General features: G+C 43.3%; 1 protein-coding gene across 1 annotated transcript in view; it reads right to left on the bottom strand.

The window, feature by feature from the left end:
• The window catches only part of FAT3 (FAT atypical cadherin 3), a 520,423-nt gene that overhangs the window by 101,897 nt on the left and 405,890 nt on the right, over positions 1-12,636 (bottom strand). Inside the window, exons 7-8 of the mRNA XM_059708164.1 lie at positions 3,350-3,625; positions 647-857 (exon numbers count right to left, since the gene is read on the bottom strand). Coding sequence (XP_059564147.1) covers positions 647-857; positions 3,350-3,625 — 487 coding nt within the window. The remainder of the gene's footprint in view (positions 1-646; positions 858-3,349; positions 3,626-12,636) is intronic.

Genomic DNA, 12,636 nt, shown 5'->3' on the forward strand with positions numbered 1-12,636 from the left:
TGGGGATAGAACCACAATCCGCAAATCTGGGGATAGACCGAGAATTGAACAGCGACCGCCTAGTCATAGGTCGATGCTCAAGCACTGAGCTATGCCAGCCGGTGAGTCTGTATTTATTTATCTGTTGGGTTAAGCAGGCAGTTTAGTACCTACCAACTACTCTGCTACTCAGATCACTTCCAATGAAGCGAATTTGTGTCAAGGGTAGGGGCATAGGAATCTCTGAAGCCCACAGCCCACCCACTGACAAGTAAACAAAGACATGTGAGGTTCATTCACAGAGCTGCCTGGCAGCCCTCAGATGATGCGAGGCTTTGGTCTTTTTCAGTCTGTGACCATGACTTGTTGACCCATAAGTATAAGACACCGAGTTTACTACACATTTCTTCTCTCTTTTCCATCCCAGAAAAATCTGAGATTGAACCTAATAAAAGGGAACTCTTTCCTTGCTGTCAGTGATGGAAAACATATGACTGAAATGCCAAGAACTTTATACACCACCATCATGCAAATGGGGCAGTTGCTTGGCCAAAAAAAAAAAGCAGTTGGAGATGTTCCAGCAGTAACCACGTGAATGTGACAAGGTGATAAATACTAGAGGGTCTGGTGCCATGCGTTATGCTGCAATCAGTGCAACAGCTCTCACCTGCTTCTATGGTATATATGAGTTCTGCATTTTCCCCTTTGTCTTTGTCCAGAGCCGTCACTTGCAGAACAGCTGATCCCAGAGCAGCCGATTCAAACACAGATGCTTCATACAGCGGGTTGGTAAAATAAGGACTGTGATCATTAGCATCTTCCACATTCACAATGACTCGGGCCAAGTTTCTTCGATAAGGAAACTCCTGATCTCTGACCTTTAGGCAAAATAACAAGAAGCAGTAGGACTAGAATCTTAAGTTGCAAAGAACTCACAGGGCGATGTCTGTAGTGAAAACAAAATGACATAATGTACACAGAGTGCTTGACACAGTCCCAGGCACATAGTAGGTGCTCAACAAATGGTAGTATTATCAAGTCAGATAATCAACTGAGAGCAGGGACCACATCCTCTTTATTACTTGGTGTTATGCCTGATGTTTGGTCTGTGTCCAGTCTGTGTTTATGGAACTGATACTGGATATGACAAACACAGCAATTTCTTCTGGTCCCCCTCACACAGCCACCACCTCTCACTTGTGCAAATAGCTGCTAATTGAATGGTGGATGGAGGCTCTCCTAAAGAGGAAGCTAAAAAGTGGAATTAATGAATGTAATGTAGGCATTGTCATTCATTCATTCACTCATTTATTCACTCATTCATTCATCGAACACTTATTGTCACCTATTATCTGTTAAGCTCCAGAATGGACTCTGGTGGTTCAATGGTGAATTAGATGCAGTCCCTGACCTCAAGAACTTTAGAGTTGACTGGGGAATGCAAATTAGTCAACAAACAGCTCTACAGCCCAGTGGAAAGTGCCAGGATGGGACTAGTGAGAAGCACTTCACTTTCTATTCTGCTTTTTGGAAGAGGTGACAGAAATAAGTACAAGTGGTAAAATGGTGTTGATGGTTGTGGGTGTGGGCACGTATCTCAGGCAAAAAGAACAAACGTAGACAGAACCCCGGTACTGGGAGAGAACCCTGTTCACTGGGAAGATGAACTGAATCTTAACTTCTAAAATGTGAGACCCCATTTTCACTTCACCAAGGAACCTGCCTGACTGCTTTCAAGTTTCCCCTCTTTTGCATACGGCAAAAGCTTGCAAATAAACAACTCTTGAACCACATGATTCTGAAGCAATTTTATGTAGCAATGATCAAATGTGTCCTTTCCGTTTGTTCAATTTTAGGCACCATAATTTGAAAGATGTGAAAAAAAATTAGAAAATGTACTGAGAAGAGCCATCAAAGGGGAAAGGGGGTTTTCAGAAATAATACCTAGAAGGAATGAGCAAACTGACTAAAATGCTTGCCATGGAGAAAGGCAGCATAAAAGACTTGTTTGCGCTAAATATTCAGCCACGTAAATGACAGTGGCACAGGGTCACCAAACTGAATTTTGAGTTTGTTAAGGAAAGAATGAACAGAAATGACTTGAAGAATCATGAGAATGAAGTTAGTTACCTGCCTACGGTTCCTGCCTCTGAAGAAATACCTGTAAAAGCAACCTGGTGAGTGCACTGGATTTCCCTGTCTGTAGACTGGCCGTCACACCCAAGGACCAAGCTGGACTCTGTATTTGGGGATTACTGAAATCCAGGTCTGTTCCACATGAATGCCCAAGGGTGCTGGGACTTTGTCTGTTTTATATCTTTGGTGCCTAGGACAGTGTTTGGTACACACTAGGTGCTGGAGAAACATCTAATGAATGAATGAATGGTGGTCAGAGTGATGGGTTTGATGATTCCCGAGTCTCTCTTCTGTTCCCTGGGGTCTCAGCTGGAAACCATCCCCGAGGGCACGGCACTCCGGTTTCCTCTGGTCCGGACAGGTTTCTGGACTTGGGAAGGAGGAGCAGCACTTTGAAGAACATGAATTCCAGCTGCTTGGGAACTGGTAGTCTCTTGGCGTGTTTTAAAGCCCAGCAGTACAGGAGATTAAGCCCCTGTTATCCCTCCTGGTCTTAAGGAACCCAGGAGGGCTCTGAAGGCAGAGGCTGTGCAATTGCCCCTAGGGTTCTTGGGTGGTTATAGGGACAGATTTTAGGCCATAAACGAACCAAGGAGGCTTCTTGTTAATCTCTACCTCCCAATTACGGGAACTAGGCAAACTCCACTTTAAAATGAAAGCAACATCCACATAACTTGGAGGCCCCGTGAACCCACATGCATGTTTAAGGCTCTCTGCAGGCTTCAGTGTGTGTGAGTTCTCTTTTGTGCACTGGTATTTACTACAAGGTCAATGCCGGAGCAACGGTAATAAAAGAATTCTCTAAATGCTTCCAAGGCCCGAGCACGGCATAGGTTCAGTAAAGAATTACCATTGTGATTAACTTCTCAAGGAACTTTCTTTAAACGTTTCCACAGAATCTTCTGGATGGGAACCAATACTATGTACACTGGGAGATTTATGGAAACACGGCCTGTTCCTCCCTCTCAAGTCAGTCTGTCGGCAGCATTTACCGAGCAGCCACTGTCTGTAGAATTCATCTCAAGTTTCAGTTTGGCAAAAATATGGAGTCGCTGCCTAACAATAGTAATTCCTCACTGAAATAAAAAGGTGAAAATGAAGGCAGCCCTGCTGTGTAGAGACCAGGTTTCCCACTGCTTACAAAACAGATGGGCCTTGTAGGTCTGGGGACTAAGGTGTGTGCCTCGAGGGGCCAGTGATCCTGCCAGGAGAGCAATTAAGCGTTTGGGCCTACCATGACGTTGAGGATGTGCTTGTCCTGGGCCTCGTGGTCCAGCCGCTCGGCCGTGTAGAGCACGCCGGTGCTGGGGTCCATCCGGAATTTTCTCATGCTGGCGGCGTCGATGCTGCTGTGCACCGTGTAGCTCAGCTTGTGCTTCTCGTCTCGGTCTGTGGCCTCGATCTGCAGGATCTCTGTGTCGGGGAGCACGTCCTCGGAAATGGTCACATCGTAACTCGGCTGAGAGAATTCCGGGCCGTTATCGTTATTATCCAGCACTTTGATAAATACCTATAGTTAAAAGAAGACAAGACTGAGGACTAATGCCGATGCCCTCTTTCCTCCCGCCTGGTCCTTGGATCCCAGCTTGGAGGAGCTATCTCAATGTGTAGGAAGTTCTTGTATGAAAATACTCTGTAATTAGAGGCTGACAGTAAACCAGGAGTTCACGGTGGCAGGGACATACACTACAGCTGATCAATACTCTCACTATTAACTGAACAGCTAAGCTGGCCCCCAGGGGTGACAACTCCACAGGGTCACTTGAGGCACCATGTGAGAGACCACAAGGTGACCTCAGTGTGTTTTGTTTCTGTTATCTTTTGTTTTTTTTTTATTAAAGCCATCTTGTGTACCTTTTTTTAAAAAAAAGTATATATTTTTTATTTCAGAGAGGAAGGGAGAGAGAGATAGAAACATCAATGATGAGAGAGAATCACTGATCTGCTACCTCCTGCACCGCCCCCCCCCCCCCCCCCCCGCTACTGGGGATGTGCTTGCAACTAAGGTATATGCCCTTGACCGGAATCGAACCTGGGACCCTTCAGTCCACAGGCCAATGCTCTATCCACTGAGCCAAACCGGTTAGGGCTATTATCTCTCTTTTTAAAAGCCATCTCATGTACTTTATATATATACATATATAACTTCAGAGAAGAAGGGAGAGGGAGAGAGATAGAAACATCAATGATGAGAGAATCATCAATCAGCTGCCTCCTGCATGCCCCCTACTGGGGGCTGAGCCTGCAACCCAGGCATGTGCCCTTAACCAGCATCAAACTTGGGACCCTTCTGTCTGCAGGCCGATGCTCTATCCATCGAGCCAAACCAGCCAGGGCCGTTCCTATTATCTTAAGTTCTTGTTACATGCTCCTCATAGTGGATTTAAATGTGGAGACAGGGATAGAACGGGGACAGGGACAGAAGAGGCTGAGGATGGAGGAGTGGACACAGGGGTGGCCTTCTCAGAGCAAGCAGAGCTTCTCAACTGCAGTGCCCACACATGGCGGCTCTTTCGGAAGGGGCGTGTTGAGTAAAGAATACGATAGTGAAATACGAAGTTCCTAACTTGTGTTCCTTTATAAATCATTTTGTTATAAAAATGTTCAGGCAGATATAAAAGTCATAGCTTAATGAACCTTCATGTATTCATTGCTCAGCTTTGATAATAAGGAATTCATGGCTTAAACTTGTTTCAACCCACCTGCTCCCCCAAATTATTTTGAAGCAAATCCCAGCCATCATGTAATTTCAGTGTGTGTCTCTACATGACAGGGACTCTTAAATGCACACAATACCATTATTGCATCTATACAGAGAGAACTAATTCCTTATTGTTATTAAATATTCAGTTGGGGTTCATCTCTCTATAATTGCTTTTGAAAATGTTATGTACATTTGTATTATACACATATATGTATATATATTTCATAGTTTCTTTTAATCAGGCTATGCAAATAAGATCCAAACATTGCATTTGCTTGATGTCTTTTGATTTATAGATTTTCCCTTTATTTCCTTGCAATTTTTATGTTGTTATCATTGGCAGTGAACAAACTGAGCCATTTTATCTTTATGGTTCTCACAGTCTGAATTTCACTCATTCCATCCCTGTGGTTTTTTTTATACAGGTCCTACTGTCCTTTGTATTACTTATACATTGGTAGTTTGATATAGGAGACTTGATAGATTCAAGTTTAATTTCCTCCTCCTCCTTTTTCTTTGACAAAAATACTTCATGAGTGATACAGTGCACTTCCATTCGGAGACACATACATAATACCTGGTTCTCCCTCTGGTTATGTGATATTGACAGCCATTGATGATCACTGTATACATAACATTAACTCATTAAAAATGCAAAATGGTAATGTTTTTAATTCTACAATTTCTTTCACTTATTAGTGTTTTGTTTCCTTGTTAATCCTCACCTGAGGATATTTTTTCCATTGATTTTTAGAGAGAATGGAAGGGGGAAGGGAGGGATGGGGAGAGAGAAACATGGATGTGAGAGAGATACACTGATCGGTTGCCACCAGCCTGCAGTCCAGCTGGGGCTAAGGATGGAACCTGTAGCCCAGGGAGGTTCCCTTCACTGGAATGAACCCACGACTTTTTGGTGTGCTCCTGCCACTCTAACCACTGGGAACACTGGCCAGAGCAAAAGTTCTTTGTTTCTAATAATTATTTCATGAGTTGATATTGATACCTACAATTTAAAATGAGGGCTTCTCGGTTTTTACTTAATTTTATTTTTTTAGTATTTGTATCTCCATTTTGCCATGCTGAAATTTCTCATGCCAATGACATCATCATAATTACTCATTGTTTTATTTGAAACACAAGAATAAAGCCTAAGCATAACAATGCCAACATTGTTATTATAATTACATTACAATTATGGACATTCAAAAACAATTTAGTATTATTTTGTAGTTATTTTTATCCTCGGGATTTATCCTGCTGGGATATACAGTCAAATTAATACCTTTAAAATCACTTAGATGCCCTAATGGGTTTGGCTCAGTAGATAGAGCGTAGGCCTGCAGACTCAAGGGTCCCAGGTTCGATTCCAGTCAAGGGCATGTACTTTGGTTGCGGGCACATGCCCACTAGGGAGTGTGCAGGAGGCAGCTGATAGATGTTTCTCTCTCATCGATGTTTCTAACTCTCTATCTCTCTCCTTTCCTCTCTGTAAAAAAATCAATAATAAAATGAAATGAAATAAAATAAAATAAAATCACTTAGATTAGTTCTTCTCTATGTGCTAAGCATTCTACAATGCAGAGGACAGTCCCCCACAATAAAGAACTATCTCACCCAAAATGTCAACATGTCACTTCATTATATCCTGAAGGTCAGTCCACAGCAGTTTAGAAATATTCTTTCAATGGGTAGATAAATCATAGTTAATTCAATCAATCCTCTACTGATGTTCATTTAAAATGTTTCCTACTTTTGCTCTTAGGGCAGTGGTTCTCAACCTGTGGGTCGCGACCCCTTTGGCCCTCGAACAACCCTTTCACAGGGGTCGCCTAAGACCATCCTGCATATCAGATATTTACATTACGATTCATAACAGTAGCAACATTACAGTTATGAAATAGCAATGAAAATAATTTTATGGTTGGGTCACAACATGAGGAACTGTATTTAAAGGGCCAGAAGGTTGAGAACCGCTGTCTTAGGGTGTATAATGAAGAGCCTTGTACCCATGTCTTTTCATATTTTTGCTAGCATACGTTTGGGACCCTATATTGGGATTACTGGATCAAAGGAGAAGTGCTCATTCAATTTTGGTTGATAATTCCATAGTCCCTGACCCAAAAGTTTTATCATTCGGCATTCCCAGAGCAACACAGAGTGGGGCCAAAGTAGGTTTACAGTTGTGAGTAGATAAAACCCAGAGTTTATTCTATTATTATTTACCAATTATAATATCATTTTCCAAACAAACAAGTGTATACCTACTTTTGCCCTACCCGGTGTATGAGAGTGACTGTCTTCCCACAGCCTATGCAGTAAAACTTAGAGTTTCTGCTAATCTGATAGTTGAGAAATGGCATTTTAATACAGTTTTCATTTTCTTTTCTCTTATTATGAATAGGGTTGAGCATATTTTCCAATTCATATGTTTAATAGTCATTTGCATTTTGTTTTCTGGTTTTTTCTATTCATTTATTTAAATTTATCTTTATTGTTGAAAGTATTACAGAAGTCCCCTTTGGTTTTTTTTCCACTGACCCTCTCCACCCCACAGCCACTCCTACCAAGCCTTCTCCACACTATCGTCTATGGCCATGGGCTATGCATATCCTATATAATAAAAGCCTAGTATGCTAAGTGTCCAGTCATCCGTTTGACCAATCAAAGCATAATATGCTAATGATATGCTAAGGCTATGCAACTGCTTGCTATGATGTGCATTGACCACCAGGGGGAAGACAGTTGACTGGTTGAACAGTCACTATGATGTGCACTGATCACCAGGGGGCAGACGCTCCAACCAGTAGGTTAGCTTGCTGCTGGGATCTGGCGGATCAGGACTGAGTGAGACAGGCTGGACATGCCCTGGAGCCCTTCCGTGGTCCCTCCCTGGCCCCCGATCGTGCACCGGTGGGGTCTCTCAGCCTGGCCTGAACCCTCTTGCAATCCAGGATCCCTAGAGGGATGTTGGAGAGCCAGTTTCGGCCTGTTCCCACAGACCAGGCTGAGGGACCCCACTGGTGCACAAATTTATGCACCAGGCTTCTAGTATGCATATAAGTTCCCCTGTTAATCTCTCCACCATTCCCCCCACCCCTGCCTTTCCTCTGAAATTCCTATCTGTTCCATGGTCCTATGTCTCTGGTTCTATTTTTGTTCATCAGTTTATGTTGTTCATTATATTCCACAAATGAGTGAGATCATGTGATATGTATCTTTCTCCGACTGGCTTATTTCGCTTAGCATAATACTCCCCAGGTCCATCCATGCTGTGGCAAATGGTAACACTTCCTTCCTTTTTACTGCTCCATTTCTTTTTCTGTTAAAACTATATCAAATCATTCTTTTATTAGTGAAATGGGCTTTCCCTTTATTTTTGGAAAATATAATGATATAAATGGCAAATGTTTTCAATTTTGTCATTTATCTTTATTTTGCTCATGGAGATGTTTTGCTATGCAAAGTTTTTATTTTTTTATTTTTATGGTCATGTAATTGAATACATCAATCTTTTCCCTTGTTGTTTCTGGACCTTAAGCCATAGTTTAGAACATTTTCTACACTGCTAGGCTACAGTGAACACACTCATTTTTTATAAATAACATTTACATGTTCCCTTTACTTACATTTCCATCTCTAATCCATTTGGAATTTTTCCTGGTATATTATGTGAGGAATGGATCCAGTTTTATTTTTCTCCCCACATGGCTCTCCATTTATTTCAATGCCACTTTTTAGATCAACACTTTCCCAGAAATTTAAGAAACCACTTTATTGTATACTAAGTTTATACATGCAAATGGTGCATGTCAGGCTTTTCTATTTAGTTGCATTGGTTTACCAGTCTTTTCAAGCATCGCTATCAAATGTTTTAATTACAGAGGCTTTTCAGCACATTTTAATTATTTGGAAAAGCTAGGTCCTCTCTTTGTTCTTTTTCAGGGTTTTCCTGGCTATTCTTGCTTGTTATTCTTCCAAATGAACTTGATAATCCACCTGTATAGCACCTGACAGAACTTGAAGCATTTTAAATTGGGGTTATGCTGAGGGAGAAACGGTTTCTTTAGGATGGAGTTTTCCTACTCAAAACCATAGTTTGTCTTTTTTCATTTGCTCAAACTACTGTTTTGTTTTTCAGAGGCGTTTTAATTTTTCTCAAATAGGTTTTGAACATTTTTTTTAGAATTCATTCATGTGCTATCTTAAATTGTCTTCTTTTCCATTACACTATCTTTTTAATATTTTTTTTTTGCTATAAACATAGGCTATTGTGTTTTGTAACTTAAATTTATAACTTGCCGCTTTACTAAATTTTCTTATCACTTCCAGTAGTTTTTCCATTCACTCTTTTGAGCTTTTCTGATACATAATTATACTACATGCAATAGGTATCATTTTACCTTTTCCTTTATAATCCCTATAATGCAACTTGCATTGACTACTACTTACAACACTACTTAGACAGCAGTGGAAATAGTGACATTCTTGTTGTATTCCTGACTAATGGGCATGCCTTTCGTGATCACCATTAAATATAGGCAGGCATTTGGATGCATTCCAGAAAACTGTTTACTTTTAAACATAAATTTAGTCAGACCATGGTTAGCCTCTTATCTGCACGTTGGCCCAGACGTGCTTTTTAAAAAATATATATTTTATTGATTTTTTACAGAGAGGAAAGGAGAGGGATAGAGTTAGAAACATCAATGACAGAGAAACATTGATCAGCTGCCTCCTGTACACCTCCTACTGGGGATGTGCCCGCAACCAAGGTACATGCCCTTGACCAGAATCAAACCTGGGACCTTTCAGTCCACAGGCCGACGCTCTATCCACTGAGCCAAACCGGTTAGGGCCAGAAGTGCTTTTTTTGAGTGAGAGAAGTAGGTCCTGGCTCTCACCTCTGTGCCAGGACCACCTGCCCATGGGAGTGACTCTGACATGGGCACAAGCTTTGCCGGTGGTTTAAGGCAGAAAAAGGAGTGAGAAGTGTGCCTATAGAGTTCTGGATATTGTTTTTATCCCCACTGTACTTGGAAAGTCTACTACATTCTCTGAGTGTCAATTCTTTCCTTTAAAAAGTTCAAGTTAACTTAGTCAAGATGCTACAATATTTGTGTTCACAGAAGCAGTTGCAGCAATGGGGTACAGAAGCCTTTGCAGCAGCAAGCCTGCCCTGACCTTCAGGAAGTTCCAAAGTCGATGTGCTCTTGAAAAGCTGGCCTCTTTCTGCTTGCTTTGTCCTGAGCCTAATCTACAGTCAGAACAAGTGTTCTCTGTAAAAAGACTTCCTTTACCTCATTTGCTTTTTATTTCCCACAGTTGGGGCCATTTGTGAGCTCCTGGACTAACAAACAAAGCAAAGTAACTCTCAAAGATGCTGTGTTCAAAATGGTCATTGAAAGGCCTAAGGAAGGACAATGGGCTCAAAGCAGGAGGAGCCCTGAATGTAGGAAGTCTCTTCAGGGCTGGTTTCCATGCTGCCCACCGCAAACAGTCTGGGCTTTGCAGGCTCCTCTCAACTAAGCCTGGGTGAATGCCAAGCCCGGCTTTACAAAGGCTCATGGTGGGAAGCCCATGGGGTGAGCTGCAGGGAAAAGCCTGCCTTTTACCAGAACCAATTAAGTCCTAAATGACTGAAATTCTGTTCTGCCTCTGTTGGTATTTTAAAACCATATTTAAAACATTCTACCGTTGTGATTTCAAGGGTCACGCCCCCTTGTATTTAGAATGTATAAACATAAAAATCATGTCAGTTTTGAGTTTGTTTTGCAGTGCACAAACCCGTATCATCTTTGTTTCTTAATCTTTGTTATCTCTAGTTTACCAGCGTTGTGAGAAGCAGAGAATTTGAGGAATGTGCCCAAGGTGACAATGGCAGGGCCAGACTTGAACCTGGGTCTTATGGAGCCACATTGTGAATTCATACCATGCATCCCATCATCCCATTCCATGTGCACTTAAACTCCACACACATTAATTGTGAAACACATCTGAACAAATATGTATGCAAATATCATGGACCTTGCTATACAGAACTCCTAATTTCCAAAATAGATAACTGACATGACAGCTTTCTCTTTAGGAACGTCAATCATAGGGTTATTCTAACTAGAAAGTTCTCTGCTGCCCTTAACATCGGAATTCGTTTTCAAAAACTGATTTATGTATAAACTAGGGGCCCGGTGCACGAAATTTGTGCACTGGGTGGCGGGGGGGAGTGTCCCTCAGCCCAGCCTGCCCCCTCTCACATACTGGGAGCCCTCAGGCGTTGACCCCCATCACCCTCCAATCGCAGGATCGGCCCCTTGCCCAGGCCTGACGCCTCTGGCCTAGGCATCCGGCCAGGGCAGCGGGGACCTGCAGTGGCAGCGGGGGGGTGCTGCGATCGGCGGGCTCCGCCCCTGCCCCTGCAGGACGCCTCTGGCTGAGGCGTCCGGCCCGGGCAGCGGGGACCCTCAGCTGCAGCGGCCCCACGATCGTGGGCTTCGCTTTAGGCCCAGGCAAGGGACCCCTAGCTCCTGGGACTGCCAGCTTCGACCGTGCCCAGCTCCCATCGCTGGCTCCACCCCTACTTCCTGCTATCACTGGCGAGGGCGGAAAAGGCACCTGATTCTCCGATCATGGCTGGGGGGCAGGGCAAAGGCGGCCCCAGGGCCGCCTTTGCCCTGCCCCTCAGCTCTTAGCTCCCCCCTGGGTTTCCAATCACTGTCAGTGGCAGGGGGCTTCTTCCTGCTTTCCCTTTCGCCTCCTTGCATTGTGCCTACATATACAAATTAACCGCCATCTTGTTGGCAGTTAACTGCCAATCTTAGTTGGCAGTTAATTTGCATATAGCCCTGATTAGCCAATGAAAAGGGTAGCTCGTACGCCAATTACCATTTTTCTCTTTTATTAGTGTTGATTGTCAGACACAGACCTATTAGAGGCAGCGACATTTTGCCATTATTTTTTTTAGCAGAAAGTCTCACATTAGAGTTGGCTTGCTGCCTTATTTTTTTCTCTATATAATTGCACTTGTCCCAGAATTTTCCTAACTTAAGTATACAAGGAAGTTTTGGGCCACTGCCCTTTTCCCTGCTATGCGTGCCACGGCACTACAAGACATGAAAGAACACCTTCGATGAGGGCAGTGTTCCTTGGGAGTCCCTTGATCTGGGGAATCATGGAGCAGCTTTGGCAAAAGTGGTTTCTTTCTATCTTTCCCTCCAGCACCCACCTTTTAAGCAGGTGCAGGGTGGAGAGAAAGGATAATACCAAGCCTGTGAGCTTGGCGGGTTAAAGAGAGGGCAGTGAGGAGGGTGGGATATCATGTATGGCTGGCTATGAGACATTCTATTCTAATCGCCACAGGGGGTGCCATGTTCCTAAGGCATCCACTGTAAAAAGTGTCCCCCTGGCAACTAGTAGGGCTAGGTAAGTTGCTCTTCCGGCCTTAGAACTGAGTTGTGCCTTTGAGAGGCAGCACAGTGGGTGGTTCAGAGATAAGGCTCTGGAATCCAACTGCCTGTGTCTGAGCCCCGATCAACTCAACTTCCTGAACCTTGCTTTGCCTTAATTTCCGTATCTATAAAATGGGCATGACAACAGGGGATTAGTTTGCGAATTCAAAGGGGTCTGAAGCTCAGGGGAGCCAGATGGCAGGTCTGACAAGATCAGTGACCAAAAGGAACCACACCGGTTGGTATGATCACAAATTCCTAACTGGGCAGGTCACAGCAGGTAGTCATGTCTCAGACCTGTGGTTTCCTCAGCAAAGACCCATCTTTACTGTAAAGTGAGCTCTGTCATTGTTCTCATGCAGGTAGGGTCACATG

The sequence above is a fragment of the Myotis daubentonii genome, chromosome 9 (genome assembly GCF_963259705.1).
Source record: "Myotis daubentonii chromosome 9, mMyoDau2.1, whole genome shotgun sequence".
NCBI lineage: Eukaryota > Metazoa > Chordata > Mammalia > Chiroptera > Vespertilionidae > Myotis > Myotis daubentonii.